Genomic DNA, 19,905 nt, shown 5'->3' with positions numbered 1-19,905 from the left:
CACCTCTCTGTGAAGGGTGCACCACGGCTGACTTTGGCCCCTGACATTAACCTCTTGTTTCCTGCAAATTAGATTTACCCAGTTTTACTTTATGTTATGCTACATACTGAAACTTGAAGGAGTATCCTCTGGAACTGAATTTGGTTCAAGAAGATAAACAGGACATGCTCGTCACATTCCCACAGAATTTCTGCTTCCAGGACCATCACCTTCCACAATAACCTGGCTTCCACATCAGGTTAAGCACTACCTGAAAAAGTGGGCAGCTGTGATCTCAGGAAATAACCTCTTGAGGCATCTGGGGACTGGGCCATTGGGTGCTTCCACCCCACAAGTCAGGCCCAGTCCACCTCAACCCTTCATAGGATCCACCTCCTCTCTGACTCAAGGAAAGAACAAACACTGGCTCAAAGTTGCTAGAAATTATAAGTATCTTTGAAACCTTCTCCCTGTGCCTATGTGGCAGTATGTACCTTTATCCTAAGTCGTATCCTCAAATCAACGTGTTCCCGGAAAGCTAGAGCCCACGGCAGGCGGGGGCTGACGAGGAACAGGCACACTTGTCAGCTGGAGTCTCTCTGTGCCTGGCCAAGAGGGAAACTGCTGGACTTCTCAGAAAAAGGAAGAACTCAAGAGTTTTAAAGGATTTATTTGATATCTCCACACGATCACAGCTATGGTTTTACATCAATAGCGTCTGTTACTACTCGCACACAGAATGCATATTAATAAAAGCCCTCCTCTCCTCCCCAGAGAAACATCGCAGGAGCTGGGCTTCCTGTGAGCAAGGTGTCCCCTGAAATCTGAAGAGCCTGCAGTCAAGCCCTGGTTCTAACTGTGTAAAACAACTCAAAGGTGAGGACAAGAGGACAGCACCCCAGAGGAGACGTCCTGCAGGTGATCTCAGCGGGACCCCAGGAAGGTCACACCCACACGCGTGTGGGGCACATGTCACGTGGCTCTGAATTGCTGTGCCGTTCACCACCCACACCTCACACCCATTCATTCTGCAGTCTGCTTCCTGGATTACTGCTGTTGAATTTAAAATACTTATAAAATGACTTGTTTTCCAGGCAAGAAGGGTGATGATACTGCACAATGAGATTGTAAGATGCATGCTTACCTGTAGAGACACAGCCTCGTAAGGTGCTGAGACAACATTGAAGGTCATGTTTACATATCTGATGACTTTTCAGTTCATCTTAAAGAGAACCCAGAGGCCTCTGCTGCATGCAGTGCCAGATGGAAAAATCGCTCTACACTGGATGATTTTGAAGACGTTTTTAAGCAAGACATGCACATTGTATTAGGATGAACTTTATTTTTACATTGTTGTACAATCCATTCGTAAACTTAAAAAAAATACAAATACATGATTTAATTGTCCCAGAAAAGATTTTTGTGATGCGACCAGCTGCTTCCTCTAAGGGTCTCCTGCTGACATCATTTGTGACCTGGGCGGAACGCCCCATGTGCCCACCTGTGTCCTGACAGTGAGGAAGGATGACACACAGCCTGCTGGTGCTCAGCTTCCTGCCTCCTGTGCTGGGGGCAGGGCAGGGGTGGGCACAGGTGCCTACTGCTGTGATCCTGGGACGGGCTGGGATCCAGAAAGAACAGTCCCATGAAAGCTGCACGGGTGCACCAGCCTGTCAGCCTGTGAGAAGCGTTTGTGTCCCAAGTGAGACTGGGGCTGCCTGGCTCCAGCCTCCTCCGTGGAACAGCGTACCTTCTGGAAACACCTGTCCCACGGTAAGTTTGTAAACGAAACGCATGGAATGATGAAGCCCAACCGACTGGAACCCAACAGAGCAGAGAGTTGGAAACATGGGGAGAAACTGCCCCCTTTACAGACCCAGCCCTGCGGACCCAGTGGGGCCGCAGGACAGGCCAGTGACAGTTTGGAGGAGGGCATCCTGAGCAGCCTGTGGAGCACACCTCCCCACCCTTGGTTCTATCCTCTCTCATCAGTGACCACTCTGAATAAAAGGCGCCCTAGTGCCAAACACCTGCCTGCATCTTTTCTGGAACAACCTGGGGTTTACAGTTAGATCCTACGATTGGTACAGAGAGAGAGTGAAGAAAAGCCGACATATTTAATATGTTACCACTTTACTTCAACTATTTGTCAACAGTAACACTGATAGTTTGCAAATACACAATACACAGAGTGGCCTCACGCGCCTGGCGGCGGAGGACATGCAGTACAATTCGACTCTTCCTTGTCAGAACACCCTTTAAACCACAAGACAGAGAACGCCTTGGGGAGCCCGGCTCTGACGGGAAACCGAGGGGTTCGGGGTCAGGGGAACGGCGGAGCCTCCCCCCCGGCCAGCCCTGCCTGGACCCAGCCGGACACGCTGTGCTTGGGATTTCCCTCTCCCTGAGCGGACACCCGAGAGGGACCGGGCACGGAGGGGAAGGTAAAGGCGGGCAGGATGAAGTCACACTTCTTTCAAGAAAGGAAACAAAGGCTAAGCTCTACATTGCTGTATTCGTTCTCTGTGGAGACGAACAAAGTGCTCGGTTGCAGATTTGCTGGTTTGGTGACCGTGATGACAGACAAGGGGGTGGGGTGGGCTCCCCGCTGCCGTCCCGCCGCTGCAGGGTCCCGCGCCAGCTTCGCCCTTTTTGAAAGGGCTCCCGCCGGCAGGCGCCGCGGGCCGTCCTGGGTCCCGGCTTAGGAGCACCGCACCGGCGGCTGCCGAGGCTCGAAAGGCTGAAACTACAAAGTACGGCCCATGGGTGACTCGGGCAGAGAACCAGGCGCATGGGGCGCCGGCCCAGGGGGAGCGCAGGGTGTCACCACAACACGGAAGCGACAAGAGCACAGTCACGTGACACCCAGGGCCGCTTTGGCGGCCGGGCCCTCGTTGGCGGGGTCGCGGTCAGGACACGGGGTCGTGCTAGCACATGGCCACATGGAATCACGATGATCACGGCTACCACTCAGAAAACAAAGCGGGAAGCACACACACCGCCCTGGGCGCTAAACGCTAACATCAGCCTTCAGGTTCCGGAGCGGCTGCACTTGGAAACGGGATGAGGAAGCTATGGAGCTGGGGAGACGAGGATGAGCTGGTCATTTTCATGTTGGAGATGAACACTTCTGCTGTGGATGGGGGTCCCACTCAGAGGACTCTGAATGAGTGTGCGTTAACGCAAATGCACATAAAGGAAATATGGATCATGGAAATTCACAGTTATTGCAGCCATTAAAGTGTCTAAGAATCTGTGTCACCGATAGTCTCAGACAACCAGTTCCTAACCAGTTGCCCCGAGTTGCTACTGTAGAGTTTACTGCATTTTATCTATTTGCTTACCTGAAATAACAGAGCAGTTATAATACTGATTACTTATGATAGTATTCTGTTAATAAAATAAGGATTTATACAAAGCAATATCGGACTTTTAAAACAGTTAGATGCTATGTTACTTGGCACAGTTAGTAATGATTGCGTAAAGATTTCGGCCAGTCCTAGGGGGGAAACTTTTCTTCTGTTTATGAAAATATGGAAGTATCTGAGTTTGTCCGTAGCATTTAAGTTTTTGGTTTACTCTCTCACGCATTTGCCTAAGGTACTGTCCTCCTATCAGGTAAGTGGAGCTCCTTGTAAAGTCTATATTGCTAATTTTGTGGACTGACACATTTGCCTTTCACACACAGACACTACCTATACAGTATATATATATATATATTTATATATTTATATATTTATATTATATAAAGTTTACTTACGTATTTTCATCAACCATATCAGGTCTACTTAATTTTTGCCCATTGTCAATAAAAGAGCAATAATGCAGCAAGTTTGGGGTTTTTTGTTTGGTTCTGTCTCTGGCTTTGTGTGTCGCTTCTTCTCTTCCTAGGCTGGGATCTCATATGCGTGTACAACGAAGGGGCAGAGAGCTGGGGCTGCGTGGAGTCGGGGGGCAGCTCAACGTCTCCTTGGCCGGCGGCACCGACTCAAGGCAGATGGTGGCCGAGGCCCACGTCTCGGGCTGAGGTGGACGGAGGCCAGGGCCCCACGGCTAAATCAGACCAGGAGCTTTGTTCCCTAAGACACAGGCCCTCAGGGCTCAGGGTTTCCATCTGGGCAGGGGAACAGAGGGGAGAGGTGGAGACACAAAGTGCCCTGGGTCTGCCAAGCCCGGGCGCGCCTCTGTGTGGTGTGCACTTGTTCCGGGGGGTCCTAGACCCCCGCCCAGGCTGTCTACACGATTGTGCTGATGCCGCTGGGTTTGACCTTGCTGCTGGTGGGGGGCGGCGGGGCAGGGGGCTGCCCATGGTGGTGCGCTGCGTGGCCCATGTGGCCGGCGTGGGCCGAGGGCAGCGGTGGGTGGCTGTGCGCGTGGACCCCGTAGGGGGGGTGCCCGCCATGGGGGCCGTGATGGTACTGGTGTGCGTGCGGGATGTGCTGGGGGGGATGGTAGTGGTGGTGGTGGTGGTAGGGGGGCGGGTTCTGCTGCATGTGGCAGTACTGGCCATGGTGCCCATGCACCGGGGCCTGTAGGGCACTCTCCGTGGGCCCCTGGGGGTGGCTGGCCGCGGGGTGCTGCGGGTGGGCCAGGCCTGGTGGGTGGGGGGATGGCTGGGAAGGGGCTGAGGGCAGGTGGGCCTGGGGAGGGGGCTTCCCTCTCTTACTCCCAAATAAGGAGCCCAGGAGGGAGGAGGAGTTGGGCAGGGCCTGGTGTGGGCGAGATGGACACTCCCGTGTTGATGCAGCTCTCCGGCGCATGTGAGGACTGCTAATGATGGACCCCTAAAAAGGAAATTCATAGAAACCAAAATTAAAAGAGCTTAAAGCACTTATGTCAGAATGATTCTTTAAAAATGGAAAAAAAGTGCACCCACTGACTGCTAAGCCTGAGTTCACCTCGCTGGCCGCAGCGGCCACAGGTGAGGCTGGACTCAGCCACCACCTCCTCACACTACCACGCAGGTTGGCTAGGGGCCCTGAGAGGGGGCCCTCCAGGGAGCAACGTGGGGGTGACCCCCTCTGTGGTCAGCAGCAGCAGCAGTTCAAGGTTGACCGCTGCTCTCGGCCTGACGAGCACCTGCCCTGGAGGCGGCCTGAGCTCTCAGATGTGAACTGTGGGTTTGGGAGCATGTGTGAGCAGTGTGTGCTGGGGGTTGGGCGGGCATGAGTCGGGGAAGGAGCTCTCAGCTCTCTTGGGTCCTCTCAGTGGGTCCGATAGCGTGTGCTCTGCCTGGGAGGGGCCCGAGGTTTCTGGGGAGGTGGCGAGAGGGACAGGAGGGGCTTGGGACTCCTTGTCCTGGGTTGGGGGGCCACTGCCTGGGCCTTTCACTGCAGCTACCTACTGCAAACCAAACACGGAAAAGAAGGAAATGAACAGATCTGCAAGCCAAGGTTAAGATGTGAACAGGAAGAGAGAGATGGCTGGAGAATGAATGAAATCTCATGAAATCCACACTGAGTTCTCTTTCTCACGGCTCTCCTCCTCCCCCAAGCTAGCTGAGCAAGTCCGTGGTGCCCTGACTGCAGACACACAGCAATCGAAACTCCAGGAAGGAAGCGATGGGATGGCAGAGCGTGTAAGTCCAGAGGGTGGAGGGTACCACCTCCCGCCCAGGAGCAGCGCCGTGGGTGGGCCGGGGGATTGCTGGGAAGCCAGGATGTTAACCATGCTTGGGACCAGGGGACGGGGTTAAGCGGAGACTAAAACACAACATCCAGGACCCCCCCTCCCCCAGTTCCAGCCCAAACAAGCACTGAGGGCACAGGCGACTCTAAGGGGGCTGGCATGCACGGGGGCGAGGCAGGCGGGGCGGGGCTGCGCCTCTGTGCAGAAGGGGAAGGAAGAGCAATAAATAAATAAATAAATAAATAAAAGACAACAGGTATAAATCAGGGACAGAAGGCGACACACGACAGCCAGCTGGACGGGGCTTCCTACTTACTTCCACATTGCTCTCTAGCGATCCCGCACTGCTGCGACGCCCTCGCTTCCCTGCCCAGAACATGCAATACCACAGGTTAGACGCGACACGAGGCCGGGCGCTGCCACCTGGCTCAGGCACGGTCATGGCCGCAGCCCGGGGAAGCCGGTGGCAGGGCAGTGACGAGTTAGAAAGAAAGACAAGGGGTTCTTAAAAAGCCAAAAAAAAAAAAAAAAAAAAAAAAAAAGAAAAAAAAAAAAGCCGGAAAAAAAAAAAAAAAAAGGCTCTTTCAATCAGCCCAACTTTAGCCCCCTCTCCTGGACCAGGAGTCTGTGGGGAGGAGCCTCTGGGCAGCTTGGGGGTGGGCATAGACCTGGCTGACCCCATGCTCCAGGGGGGCCTCAGCTGCAGGACGGTCAGTGAGGGCAGCTCCTCCCACAGCTGAGGAGACACCGCGTGGCCCTGCAGCCCTGACACTCGGTGGATTTCACAGATGTATGTAGGTACATACACGCACACACACCTCCCTCCCTTCTGCAGGGGGGCTGGCGGCTGGGAGGCCAAGCTCCCCGCCCTCTTTTGTGCTAGAGCAGAGGTGCCCACACCTCTAAGGCCCAGTGTTTGGTTTGTGCAGTGTCTGGCCAGGGGCTGGAGCAGGGGCAGAGACTGCTGGGATTTCCTCCCAGCCCAGGGCCTGGAGTCCTATGTCCCCTCTGTGGGCACGTGGAATGCCCTGCACGTTCCCCAGTCTTGAGCTCTCATTGCCGATGCCCCTGTTGCCAGCATGTGGCACATGGTGGATGCTCAATATGTGTTGGCTGTGTCCAAGGTGGCGGAGTCATGCTCTTGGTTCTGGATGCCCAGGGCCCACCCCAGCCTCTGCAGGCCCTTGGAGGACTTCTCTGTGGATTTTTGCAAGACAGCGAGGCTGTTGGGAATGATAGTGCCCAAGCCCAGGGGTCTGGGCTCTAGCCAGCTCTCTGGGGGCAGGGAGGGGGCCTGTGTGATGTTCTTCCAGCTTCCACCTGTGCAGCCTTGGCCAAGCCCAGGAATGCAGGACAGGTGTCCCTCCATCCATGCCCAGGAGGTGATGCAATGTCCCGATTGGCTCAATTCTCACAGGCCCATGCCGGATCTGGTTGTCCACCCGAGGCTGGAAATCTTGTCCACGTCATACCACCTTCTCATCTGGATCCAAGCCAGGCCCCAGAGCCTGGGAGATGGAAGGGGTGCATTGTGCCACCCTGTGGCCTACACTGGGTGGAGAGGGTATGTCTATGGATGCTTTGGGCCTCATGGCAGCACCCAAGGTTGCCTGGGACAGGGCCTTGGGTCTGGGCACTCAACAGCAGGCCCCAGGGGTGGGGACCTGGCGCATTCTTCCTCGCCTGCTGACCCCCAACCTGAGCTCTGCTGGGAGGTTGCTCCAAAATCCAGGATGGACCCTGGCCCGTGTGAGATGGCCTCCAAGCCCACTCAGGACTGGGTTGCACTGCGGATGAGGTTGCTGAGGACCATGGAGAACCCCGTGGGCATGGGCCCTTGTGCCCAGCAGAAGACGACCTTTCCTTTCCTCATCTTTCTTCCTCATCTGTCACAAGAGGAGCTGATCTGGCCTTCCTACCTTCTGTCCCAACAAAGTGGCCCAGGGACACAGAGCAGAATTTGTGTCTAGTCTCAAGGAGGCTCTGCAGCTGAAGGGGTGACGCCACTGGGCACTCCGTGAACTCTGCCTCAATTTCCACATCTGGGAAAGAGTCATGGCCCCTGCTTCGCCAGGGTGGCTGTGCTCAGACCCCTGCTGCCTTTGGGGTTCTAAACCAGCCCGCTAGCCCCTCTAAAGCTGGGAGGACTCCTTTGAGGACCAGGGACAAGGACCAGAGGAAAGACAGCCCATCCTGTCTGGCCAGCAATGCCCTCCAGCTGGCCTCCTTCTCCCAACAGGACAGGGCCAGGCCCGAGCTGGGGGTGGGGGCTCCAGAGGCTGACAAACTGGAGTTAAGGAGCCCTGCCTCCCTCCTGCCCAATACGGGCAAAGGCTCAGGTGAGCTTTAACTCGAATGTCCCTGAGTGATTCTGAGTTTCTAAGAATCCATCTTTCCAGGTTCAGGTCAGCATGAGGTATAGGGTGTCCCTACAGGCGCTGTCCACTCTCCAGTCCCAGGTACACCTGGAGACGCCTGGCCACTACAGACCCACGTGCGGGCATGGGCACACACGCACACCATCTACTGAAGGAGGTAGAAGTGCCAGAACAGTGGCTCATGTACCAGCCGCCCTCACCTGAGCCGTTTCCAGGTGCCCACCCTGTCTCTGGATCCTGCAAAAGCCTCAGGGAGTCCAGCCTCAGCCAGCACAGGCCCTACCAGCCATGCATAGGACAGGGGCTCCCAGGTGGCTCTTCACAGCCCTCCTGGATTCTCAGCACTGGGACAGGAGGCAGGCAGGGTTGCCCAAAGGTCGTGACCCTGAGTGATGATGAGGGCTGGGCAGGTGTACTGCTCAGGGACACAGGTTGCACACTGGGCTGGGCCCCACGCCCAGCATCTGTACATATCGGCTCTCCTTGCGGGGAGTACTCATCCCACCTGCAGCTGGGAACTCCAGGCCCACAGGTACAGCTGGGCCAGGGCCTAACAGCCAGAGTGGCAAGCGGAGGGAGCAGGTCTCATCACGCGGCCCTGGACTCAGTGTCTGCATGGCGCTTGGTTGGGCTCTGCTGGGGTGCCCCTGGCCACCAGCTGTTACAGATGCAGCATCCATTGTGGGGTGGCAGGTGCTGCTTTGGACACTGCCCAGCTCTCCACAGACAGGCACAGGATGCAGCGGGTGTCTGGCTCTGTCCTGGGTGATGGCGATGAGGTGGATCCTGGGAGACGGCCCCTCCACATGGGGACTGGTGTTGGGCAGCTTGGCTGGGGAGGGGCTGGGAAACTTCGGGGGGCCTGTGCAGTGGCCGCAGTGATTTAACTGATCTTGGGCAGGGGCTGAGGCCCAGTCACATCTGTCCTTGTAGGTCCTAGATCTTAGGCTGGGGGAGTTCTGGTGCCACTGAAATGATCAGGGGCTCAGCTGAAGGAAGACTGTGTGCTTTCTGCGTGGAGCAAAGTCTGCTATTGGTTCCTCCAGGGCTTTCCAACCATGACTGTAGACAGCGCTCCAGGCTCGTGCTGGGCTGCAGCTACTTCCCGCTGTGTCAGTTCCTGGATGATATTTTCTCCTTCAGGAGCAGGTCTGGGCGCTACTTTCCCGAGGGGAGAGGCTGCCTCTTGTTGACAAGCTCATCAGGGCCAGGATGTGGCAGGTGGGAGAGATGCTGCCTCTGGAGAGCGCCACCCTGACGAAGTCCAAAGTGCCCAGTGCCAGCACTGGCATCTTCCTCCGAGGCCTTGGGGGCCTGCTCCAGAGTGGGGCCTTGGCGGTTGCCAGGACTCAAACGCTCACCTTCTCTTGCCTCCTACCCTTGAGTGCAGGGGCTCTTTCCTGGGAATCCTCTTCACTGTGACTTGGGACCCCAAGAGGGCTTGCTCCCTGGAGTCAACCCCCGAATAAAAATGGCAATGGAGACAATAAACGGAAATCAGCCTAACCTTGGGGCTCCACCCTCTTATGGCCGTGCCCCTGGCCATGTGGCTCCCTCTGGCCTCTAAGCAGAGAGTGGACGGTTGAGATTCTGACCATGGGTGCTGGTGTGGCTGTGGCTGGCTGTGCTGAGACCCACTGCCGCCTGAAGGGGCCGGACAGGGCCTAGTGAGGCCAGAGCCTGGCCCACTGCACAAACTCAAACACGGGCCCCAGGCCTCAGCCTGCAGAGGTCCTGAGCGGTCCAGTTATGTTTAGCTGGGTAATGAGCCATGGAGAAAACCAGTGGTTCTCAACCACGGGTGATTCTGCCAACCAGGGGGTGATTCTGCACCCACAGAGGCACCAGCAATTTGGGGGGACATGACTGATTGTCATGATGGGGGTACTGCTGGCGTCTATGGTAGAGGCCAGGGACAAGGCTGAGCATCCTGCTCAGAGCGGCCCCCGCAGCCAGGAATTATCGGGTACAAGATATCAGCAGAGCCGGGGTTGAGAAGCCCTGGTGGACGCTCATGCTGGCGATGCGGTTTGGATTCTCACCATGGGAAGAAAAAAAAAAAAAAAAAAAAAGACACGACAGAAGCAAAGGAAAAAGTTCAACTCAAAAAAAAAAAAAAAAAAAAAAAAAGGAAAAAAATCTTCTGGGAATGAATAGGCTGAGTGAGACAGCGCTGCTGGGGTGGGAGGTGGGGGCAGAAGTGGAACAGAGTAGTGAGTGGACTCTGTGGGACCCAGTGCTGGTCTGCGGCAATGCCTGTGGCGGGGTAGGGCAAGCACCTAGGAGGGGAGGGGCCACTGGCCCCTTGGAGATGAGGAGGCTGCTCTCAGCCTGAGAGGGTCTCCCCAGCAAAGCACAGCGATGTCAGCCTCCTGGGATGGGGACATCCAGGGCCTGGGTTGGGGGGTGGGGGAGCACTGCAATGTGCCCACTGCCATGCCTCCACTCCACCAAGGCCCCCGAGGCTCCTCCAGGGGGAAGCTGCCTGGCTAGTCACATCCGGGGGTGATGAGGGGCTGCTGGGGTGCACCCTTCACCCCACAGCTCCTCTGACAATGCCAGCAGGCAAAGCAGACTGGAGCAGCGCTACCCCAACCCTGCCGAGGTCTGGCCGTGCTGCCAGCAGAAGCTCCCCATCCCTGACGTGCTGTGCACCCCCACTCAGGAGACATGGGTGACTTGTGGGGTGCTGTTGGCTTGCGGGGTAAGAGGCTGGCAGCAAATTAAACACACACAGAAACAAAGAAACAGCGACGAAAATCACATTTCCACCAAGGCTGTCCCCTGACGTCCCCAAGCCCAGTGTGGCTGCCGACCCTGGACTCCTAGGAAGGGGTTCCTCTGCGGGGGGAGCAAGAGCATGGACAGTGGGATAGGGGGGCCTTAGACAAGCTTCAAGGGCTTCACTCCATTTCATTCATCAGCATAAAACACAGGGATGGGGCAGCACGGGACACATTCATCAATGGGGCCTGACTCGCTCCATGTGAGAGCAGTTTTCAGAAAATGAATAAAAAGGTTAATATGTAAATAAATGAGCAAGGGGGAGTAGGGGGCCTTCCCGGCTGTCCTGCCTTGATCATTGGGTCTGTTTCCTTTTGCCTTTGGGGGTGCCCTCTCTGCGTGGTCAGATGCTGATGTGGTTTGGGGATGGTCACCCAAGGGGCCTCTGCCCAAGCCCCTCCCGGTGGGCAGCAGGCCGAATCCTGTGAGCACTGGGTAGGCAGGCAGTGCCGGGCCCAGCTCTTACCCGCTTCTGAGAGGTCCCGCAGGGAGCTGCTGAGCGCGCTGCGCTTGAGGCCCTCACCGCTGGCATAGCTGTCGTCCAGGCAGGCCCGGCTCAGCGTCCCGCTGCCCGGCTCCTTTTTGAGGCTGGAGCACTGGGATATGCTGGGCCGCACAACGCCCTTCTGCTTCTCCAGCTCCGCTGCAACAGAGGACAGGGGCCCTGGTGAGGGTGGCACAGGCCATGGAGGGCAGCCTAGGGAGGGCAGCCTGCAGAGAGCAGCGTGAAGAGGGCCTTGGCGAGGGCGGCACAGCCCGTGGAGGACTGCGTGGGGAGGGCAGTGCAGGGGACCACGGGGCTCCACTGGGCTGAGTCACCAGGGAAAGAGCAGACGTGACAGACACCTTAGACCAAGGGAGCTGGAAGGAGACCCCAGAAAGGAGGCTGGAGAGACTAGAGTGCCTGAGGTCTGTAGGGCTGACCCAGTCTGGCTGTGGATGGAGGCTGGAGGTGGGGACACTCATGCCTCCAGGAATGAGGCTGAGAGCTGGAGAAGTAGGGGCAGAATCAGCTTGGATGGCTCCGGCCCTGACCCTGGTAGTGGTCGGGCGAGGAAGACAAACACCAACCATGCAGCAGTGCAAAGGGGTCAGCTCCCCAACTTGGGGACTCTTGCACCACAGGGTGTCCAGGGAACTGGGGCATGCAATGTAGTTCCCAGGAAGGATGGGCCTGGGTCTCACCCCAAGGTCTCTGCCCAGCCCTCCTCCCTGCTGTGGCCTGGGTGGGTGGGCTGCCCGGTCACATGGCCGTGGAGAGGCCAGAAGAGGCTGGGGGCATCTCATCTCTGGGCTCAGAGACTCACTGCACCACTGGCCTCTGTCTTGATCCCCGGTCAGGGAGTAAGGGGGGGCAACACCGAATCCAGCAGGCCCCAAAGGATGTGGGCACTGCCCCCAACCCCATCCCACCCCTGCCCCCTGCACTGTGACTCACTCTCTATCCTGTGCTTCTCCATCTCTTGCACCTCTGCAATGGACTCCCGCAGGTCGTCAGTGAATTTCTTCCGGTCTTGAGGATTGGGAGCATTGAAGTTTATTAGCACTTTGATGTCTGCTCCTGGGACGGCAGACGTGAGCCGGATGCCGTTGGGGTAATCTGCAAGGGAGACGATGGGCCTGAGCAGGGGCTCTGCCACCAGGCTCCCAGTGGACATCTCTCTCCAGAAAGGAAGGGGGCCACGGTGCAGGTCAGGGGGGCCACTGGACAACCTGCAGCTCTCACCTGGGTCCATGTTGCTCCATGTGTAAGTTGGGGGCAGATATGGCTGATTGGAGGCAAAGCCAGGGCCCCCAATTCTGCCCCTCAGGAAAGCTATGGCACCTGGACCCTCTACTTCTGGGTCCTTGGTTGCTCTGCCTGATGCTTGAGACTGGCTAGGAGCCGAGATGGAGGCGGTGTTCCCGCTGGGGGACAGTCTTATCAGTCATCGAGGACTATTCCGTTCTCTCACGACCGCCTCCAGACCCGCAGCCCCAGGGAACACTGTGGGCGCTGACACCCAGACTCATCTGCTCAGATCTGTCTGGCACCTCTTCTGAGCTCTTGGGGTCTCTGGGGCCTCATGGTATGGAAGCCTCTCCCCAGTGGGAATCAAACATCACCATAGAGTGTGGGAAGGTTCCTGACCCATAACCCCACCTACCATGGCTCAGACTTGCGTAGGGGCTGGGAATGCCAGCGCCTTGAGGCCTGAGCAGGTTTCCTAAATTCGGCGGCGGCCAGGGAGATGGGGGAGGGCGTGCAGCCCACACTGTCTGCCATGCCGAAGTGCAGACCGGCGATCCCAAACCTCACCTCATGAGAGAAGCCAAGAATATCTAACTCTTATGTGAAGAGTTAAATATTGACTCAACAAATGAAAACAAACAAACAAACTTCAAACCCAATATAATATGACTAAGCTGGGACCCATGGACTGTCAGTTTGAGGCACGTACCATGGCAAGGTCAGAGATGGCTCTTGCCAGCACAGGCATCTGGTGCCGAGGGCCAAGCCCTGGGAGTGTGAAATGGATCCTGGCGTAGCCTCTGCCTGAGGATTGGGCCTGGTCAGGCTGCTGCTGGGGGATCACTGCCAACACCACCCCTTCCAGGAGGGCCTGCTGGCTGGCACAGTGCAAGTGGCACTGGTGCCACCTACGGAAACCAAGGCAAGGCAGGCCTTGTGGGTCAGGGTGGGTGGACAGGGTGGGGTGGGGGTGATGGTGGGTTCTGTATCCTGGGCTCCTCATGGGCACCGATAAAGGAGGGGATGTGGGTGCCAGTCCCATTTAATGCAGAGAAGAGAAAGGGTAGGCTGTGTGGCCCAGCCTCGGGTCCCTGGCACTTTTCAACCTGCAGAAGGAAGGCGGATGGGGCGGGATGTGGACCTGATGGCCTCAGGCCCCTCCAGAACCTATGGGGCAGCAGGACCCCCCACTCCCTCCAGGAGGAGTGGCTCAGCCTGTAGCTCAAGGACCTCCAATGGGGAGGGGGTTGGGAGAGGGAGGGGAAGAGGAAAGGGTGTGGGGTGAGAAGGGGCAAAATCAAAGGGAGCTGTTGCCGGGTGTCGTTGGGGGAACCAGCCCCTTCCAGGGGCCCCAGCCCGTGGCCCAAGCATACCAAAGGCCTCCCTGAACACCTCCGGACCAAGGGCTGTCCTAGCCCTTATGTGCACGGGCTCACGGCATCCTGAGCAAGGCACCGCTACCACCTCCTTGTGGACCAAGGGGATGGGGCCCTGAGAGGTCAAGGAGCTGGGCTGCATGGCTGCCAAGGCCAGAGTGGGGGACCCAGGGCTCTGCTCTTGACCTCTACAGTCCCTCAGGCATGACCGTGACCTGCTGGTTGCTCCATATTTGCATATCGCCTTTGCCATTTACTTGGTGCTTTCCTATCAATACTTTAATTAGATAAATTCACACTACCCTCAATTAAAACATCTCATCATCTGTAAGAAAACCCAGACAGCCCCACATATGACACTCAACTCTCCCTGGTCAATGCCTGCCTACCACCTCTGGTAGGAACCAGGAGGAAGGACAAGGAAGGGAGAGCAGTGCTTCTTCTCTATGTGCTGGAGGAACCGTGAGAGGCCACCTCCTGCGCTGCGGAGCAGGCCACATGTGACAGGCCCAGGGACACACTTACACTGGTTCTCGAAGAGCAGGACCTGCATGCCATACAGGGAGAAGGACTGTCGGAAGCTGTACGTCACCGAGTTCTTCTTCTTCTGGAAGATCTTGGTGACCTGGGGGCAGCCAGACAGAGGCTTGAGCCACAGACCTGGGCTGCCTGGGAGCAGCCCTGAGCTCTCAGGATTCTAAGTGACCCGGCACTATCTGTGTTGGCCGGGTGACAACCCTCCTGCAGTTCATGGTTCAGGAGGACCTGGGGCCAGGGAAGAGCTGATACAGGGAGGGACAGTCACAACTGTCCTCTCCATGCACAGCCTTGAGGGCACAGTGAAACCTCGATGGGATGAATTTGAGAGGAGGACCCTGAGGCTAGAGGTCTGAGTAACTTGCTCAAGATCAGGGACTTTTTTTCCCCTTCTTTTTCAGGCCATACCTGTGGCATATGGTACTTATCAGGCTAGGGGGTCAAACCAGGCTGCAGCTGCTGGTCTACACCACAGTCACAGCAATGCCAGCATTTGCAACCTACACTGCAGCTCACAGCAATGCTGGATCCTTAATCCATGGAGTGGGGCCAGAGACTGAACCTGTATCCTCATGGACACTATGTTGGGTTCTTAACTTGCTGAGCCACAATGGTAACTCCAAGGTCAGAGACTCTTTTTTTTTTTTCTTTTTTTTTTTTTTTTCTTTTGAGGGCCATACCTGAGACGTAAGGAAGTTCCCAGGCTAGGACTCAAATCAGAGCTATAGCTGCCGGCCTATACCACAGCCACAGCAACACAGATCCGAACCACACTTGTGACCTACACCATGGCTTGTGGCAATGCCGGATCCTTAACCCACTGAGCAAGGCCAGGGATTGAACCTGTGTCCTCATGGGCATTATGCTGGGTTCTCAACCTACTGAGCCACAACAGGAAGTCCAAGATCAGGGATTCTTAAAGGACTTGAACACATATGTCTGGACTCCAACTTCAGGAACCTGACAAAAGCAACTGGTCCTCAATCAGGTAGAGACAGGGGACAGGCGCTTCAGTCAGGAAAGCCCACAGTACGCGGAAGGCAAGAGCTCCAAAGGGCAGGCCGCCCTGCTCCCTGCAGGAACACCTTTATCCCCATGGACTCATGTCCATGCTACCTGTTTTGGGGCAAGAGTTTCTCAACTTCCCTTTGGGGGAAGAATCTGTCACATTCAGTCCCCTGTGCTGGGGCTGAGACCCAGACCAACCAGCGAGACAGCATCACAGCCAGCTGGCCCAGTGACTGGCTCAGGGTCGGGTCAGGGAGCAATGAGACCTGTGCTCAGGGTCTCGGGAAGAGATTGACCAGAGGCCAAGGGGGAGGAAGCCTGGAGCTGCCCAGGCCCACCTCCCCTCTTTGGGTGGAAGCTATCTGAGGCAGAGCCACACTGTCCAAGCCTCTGGGGCCCCTTGGGTTCCGACACAAGCCAACGAAGCCCTTCTCAGAGCAGCAGTTTGGGGCAGCTTCTGCCTGAGAGAACTTCCCACATGCACACATAGCCAAGTCCGCCTGAGCACCTCTCTACCCCACACCCGGGACCACGTACCACCAGGAGATCATTGAACAGGAAGATTTCTCGCTGGTGCAGCCCGAGCTTCTGAGGCTTGTTTGGGTCTGGGACCTCGAAGAGCCGGCAGTAGCAGACCAGGCGCCGGTGTGGCAGCGAGAGCACCTGTGTGGGAGGGGTGGCCATCAGCTATGAGCCCTGATGCCCAGGCTCCTCACCTCGTCTCCCTGCTCCCCGGAGACTGCCTTCAGATGAGGAACTGGGCTTTATACACAGAACCCAGGTCTCCCCACACCCAGCCCTCCCTCCTAAAGGACCTTGGCCCTCACGATGCCTAGGAGAGCCTGGTCAGGGCCTCCGCCCTCTGTAGGCACACAGGGTCCACATTTGTGCACCACTTGGGGGTCAGATGCCCAAGCTCAGTGACCCGCAGGTGGGGGGGGGAGGGGATGCAGGCCCAGCCTAGCGCTCAGGGGTCAATGTCATCTGCAGCAAGAGTGTTAAGGAGGGACATGGGGCTAGAGGGGTGGTGGATGAGGGAAGGTCACGGGGGCGTCGGGGATCTTGGTCCCTCTGCAGGGAACCTGGCTGCCCAGAGAAAGGTAAGGCAGACACCTGAAGAGCTGGCCATATGACGGGCAGTGGGAACACCTCCCCCAAGGTCCTGGCAGTGCAGAAGGACCAGGGAGGCAGAGCGTGGGCTGGGTGAGGAGGGGGCCTCAAACCACCCCAGGGACATCTTTCCAGACTGAGCTTCTTGGGACATGGGGATCACACTCGGGTCTCTGAGTTCAACCAGGCCCAGGTAAGAGGGGAAGAGACCACCTGCTTTGGGTACAGTCATCCCCACGTGGCTGCATCCTGGGGTCGCCAGAGATCCCAGGCAGGGAAAATTGTGAAAACCAAATTTCTTATTGCTCTGGAAATTAACTTAGGCAGCCAGGACTGTGGGCCTGGGAGATGGGAGCTGCAGCCGATCAAATGAAGGATATTCGCTGGCCCCCCAGGGTGGGGGACAGTGGAAGGTGACAGCAGAGGGTACTCACACAGCCCAGCCCGTGGTGCAGGGATCCAATCTACGTGGGGAAACAGTAAACAAACAAAAAAGATGTTAATGTTCCAAAGGTACACCTGGGTCCTGATGCAGACTCTGGGTGACATCCACCCTGAGCACCCTGGCAGGTTGTAAGGGGAAGCCTGGGTCACAGGGAGCCACTGCCCATAGGTTTATTAAGAGCCCCAGGTTCTCTTCCAATGTGACCTGGAGGAAATGGTTGTTACTCCCCAATATTAGGAGCCACTTAAAGAGCCCCAAACCTGAGATAATTCACCAACCCTGCCTGGAAGGGACAAGATTCCAAAAGGAGCCAGTGGGCACCCTGGGGTCATGGGGTGGGGGACGAGCTCCCTGGGCCTCCCCATCAATGGGGATGGAGTACCATCCCCTGAGGGTCATGAGGTCAGGGGGCAGATGCCCGGGCCTCCCATGCTAGCCCCTCAACCGCCCTGAGGATGGGGCAGCACCTACCGGCTTCTTCCCCACGATAAGCTTCTCCACCTTCTGCACCTGCGACACGTGGTCCTCGTTGGTCTTCAGCTCCCGCTTCCGGATCCGCTCATAGATCCCGATCAGCATCTCCCGGGGAATGTCCTCACCATCGTCCACGCCTGGTAGGTGACAGTGGCTGGGCTCACCCCAATGTGCCGGGTTCCAAACCAAATCCAGACTGCCGCCCCCCTGCCCGTCCCCAGCTGAACCAAAGGTCTCCAGACCCACAGCTGCTGGACGTGTTCAGCCCATTACACATTTTTCCAGAATGTGCACTGGGGACCAGGCCAGCACAGCCCCCAGGTGAGACTGGACAGGCCTGGGGCCACCTTCCAGCTGTGCTCAGAGGGCTTCTAGATCCCGACTACAGCCCCTGTGGGGGTCTCCATTCCACGGATGGGCAAACAATGGCCTGGGAAGGGGCTGGGGTGCAAGAAGGCTGTGTAGACAGGGTTTTGTGAGTTCTTAGGCTCCAAGAGGCCAGGTTCATGTCCTCAATTCAATCCCCCCCCCCATTAGCCTGAGACTTGATCTCCCTGAGCCAGGAGTCCTCACCTCTGTGACACAGGCCACTAAGAGTATGGCAACTCCATGGGGAATGAGGACAGCTCGTGGGGTGACCCCAAGGGGGAGTTCAGTGCCTATGAATGGCTGCTGTCCCAGTTCATTGGGACTTGAACCTGGGCCACTCTGATCATGAGCTGTGCCCTCTCTGCTACGCAGCCTGGAAAGTGCTGCCAGAAACACCCAGCCCTGTGCATGGGAGAGATGTGCACTCTGCACTCAGAGCCCAGACTGGGGGAGGCGGGAGTGGGGGAGTCGGGGGCAGACTGAGCCCTCTGCTGGGCCACTGGGCATTGCCGGCCAGTCACAAATTCACATAGCATCTGGTCCCCTGACTGCATCTGGGGGCTTTGTCCCTCAGGGAGTGACATTCGCTCAGTGTTGTTTCCAGGTGACAGGAAATGGGAAGTAACCCCCTTGCCCACTAATAGGGGAGTGGCTGACCCATCCTCATGTGGGACCCCCATGACAGGGATCACTGTGCCCTGCAGAGCAAAAAGAAATGTCACAGTGGAGCGGTGTGGACCCCTGCCTTAGGCTTACTGCAAGGAAAAGCGAGGTGCCAAGTAGAACAGGACAAAACCAGTCATGCATTTTAGTAGCACTCCAGCCAGGAGCTCTGGGCTGCACAGCGGGGCCTCAAAGCTGATGACCCACAGGGGTGAGGGTGGGGAGACAGCAGGGATGGGAGGGGCCCTGCTGCGCACCTTCTTTGCTTTCTGCGTTTTGTTTTGAGTGGGTTTTTTTTTGTTTTTGTTTTCTTTTTGCCATTTCTTGGACCGCTCCCACGGCACATGGAGGTTCCCAGGCTAGGGGTCCAATTGGAGCTGTAGCCACCGGCCTACACCAGAGCCACAGCAACACGGGATCCGAGCCGTGTCTGCGACCTACACCACAGCTCACGGCAAAGCTGGATCCTTAACCCACTGAACAAGGCCAGGGATCGAACCTGCAGCCTTATGGTTCCTAGTCAGATTCGTTAACCACTGAGCCATGACAGGAACTCCTGTTTTGAGTATTTTTTAAGAGCAGTTTTAAGTTCATAGCAAATGAAACGGAAAGCAGAGAGTTCCCATACACCCCTGGCTTCCCCCTCATCAGCATCCTCCATCAGAGAGGTGCATTCCCTATGAATGATGATCCTCCATGGACAGGGTGCTATCGCCAGGGTCCACAGTTCACACTGGGGTTCGCTCTCAGTGGGGTCTGTCCTACGGGTCAGGAAAAAGTCTAATGACACCTGTCCATCATTATGACATCACACTCACTGCCTAAACTCCTGAGCTCCGTTCCATCCCTTCCCTCACCCATGGCAACCACGGGTCTTTTCACTGTCTCTAAGCTCCGCCTCCCACAGGATGTCCTACAGTTGGAGTCAGGCACACAGGCTTTTCAGAGGGGATACTTTCACCTAGCAACGCTCATTTCACTTTCCTCTGTGTCTTTTCACGGCTTGGTGGCTCATTTCTTTTCAGCGCTTACACTCCATTGCCTGGATGGACCAGTTTATCCATCTGCTGAAGGACGTTTCAGATGCTTCCAAGTTTTGCAACTATGAGTAAAGCTGCTGTAAACGCCCATGTGCAGGTCTCTGTGTGGATGGGAGTTTTCAGCTCATTTGGGTAAATACCAAGGAGGGTGACTGTTGGGTCACTATCAGGTTCTTGAATTATGTGAAGACAATATTCAGGATATAAGTTTAAAACATTTAAAAGTAAGTATCGATAAAGCAAAAGACTGCTTCTCTTGCTTCCTCACTGGGGAGTGCCCCCCCTGCCCTCCCGCCACCTATCCCTGAACTCCCAGAGGCCCCCCTGCTGCTGGACTCACTGGGCAAACTGAGCAATTCCAGAGAAAACGTGTATCCAGTGT

General features: G+C 56.6%; 1 protein-coding gene across 33 annotated transcripts in view; it reads right to left on the bottom strand.

Annotated features, from left to right (window-relative positions):
• Window positions 1–1,301: 1,301 nt before the first annotated feature.
• IQSEC1 (IQ motif and Sec7 domain ArfGEF 1) overlaps window positions 1,302–19,905 on the bottom strand; it is a 334,379-nt gene continuing 315,775 nt past the window's right edge. For 11 of the 33 annotated variants that reach the window (XM_084989556.1, XM_021069392.2, XM_021069395.2 and 8 more), the window contains 8 exons: window positions 17,449–17,588; window positions 16,967–16,996; window positions 15,960–16,085; window positions 14,403–14,502; window positions 12,208–12,369; window positions 11,236–11,412; window positions 5,924–5,973; window positions 1,302–4,763 (listed from right to left, as the gene is read on the bottom strand). In XM_084989556.1, coding sequence (XP_084845682.1) covers window positions 4,215–4,763; window positions 5,924–5,973; window positions 11,236–11,412; window positions 12,208–12,369; window positions 14,403–14,502; window positions 15,960–16,085; window positions 16,967–16,996; window positions 17,449–17,588 — 1,334 coding nt within the window. In that variant the 3' untranslated portion in view covers window positions 1,302–4,214. The remainder of the gene's footprint in view (window positions 4,764–5,923; window positions 5,974–11,235; window positions 11,413–12,207; window positions 12,370–14,402; window positions 14,503–15,959; window positions 16,086–16,966; window positions 16,997–17,448; window positions 17,589–19,905) is intronic. The other 22 variants (XM_084989558.1, XM_084989569.1, XM_021069400.2 and 19 more) reach the window with 4 other exon arrangements.

Source organism: Sus scrofa, chromosome 13, assembly GCF_054392235.1.
Source record: "Sus scrofa isolate SSC_HxYL_T2T_F1_AM1 chromosome 13, Sscrofa_HxYL_maternal_Yorkshire_Landrace_v2.0, whole genome shotgun sequence".
NCBI lineage: Eukaryota > Metazoa > Chordata > Mammalia > Artiodactyla > Suidae > Sus > Sus scrofa.
Note: the sequence above shows the minus strand (reverse complement) of the source record. Positions and strands in the feature narration are given on the sequence as shown.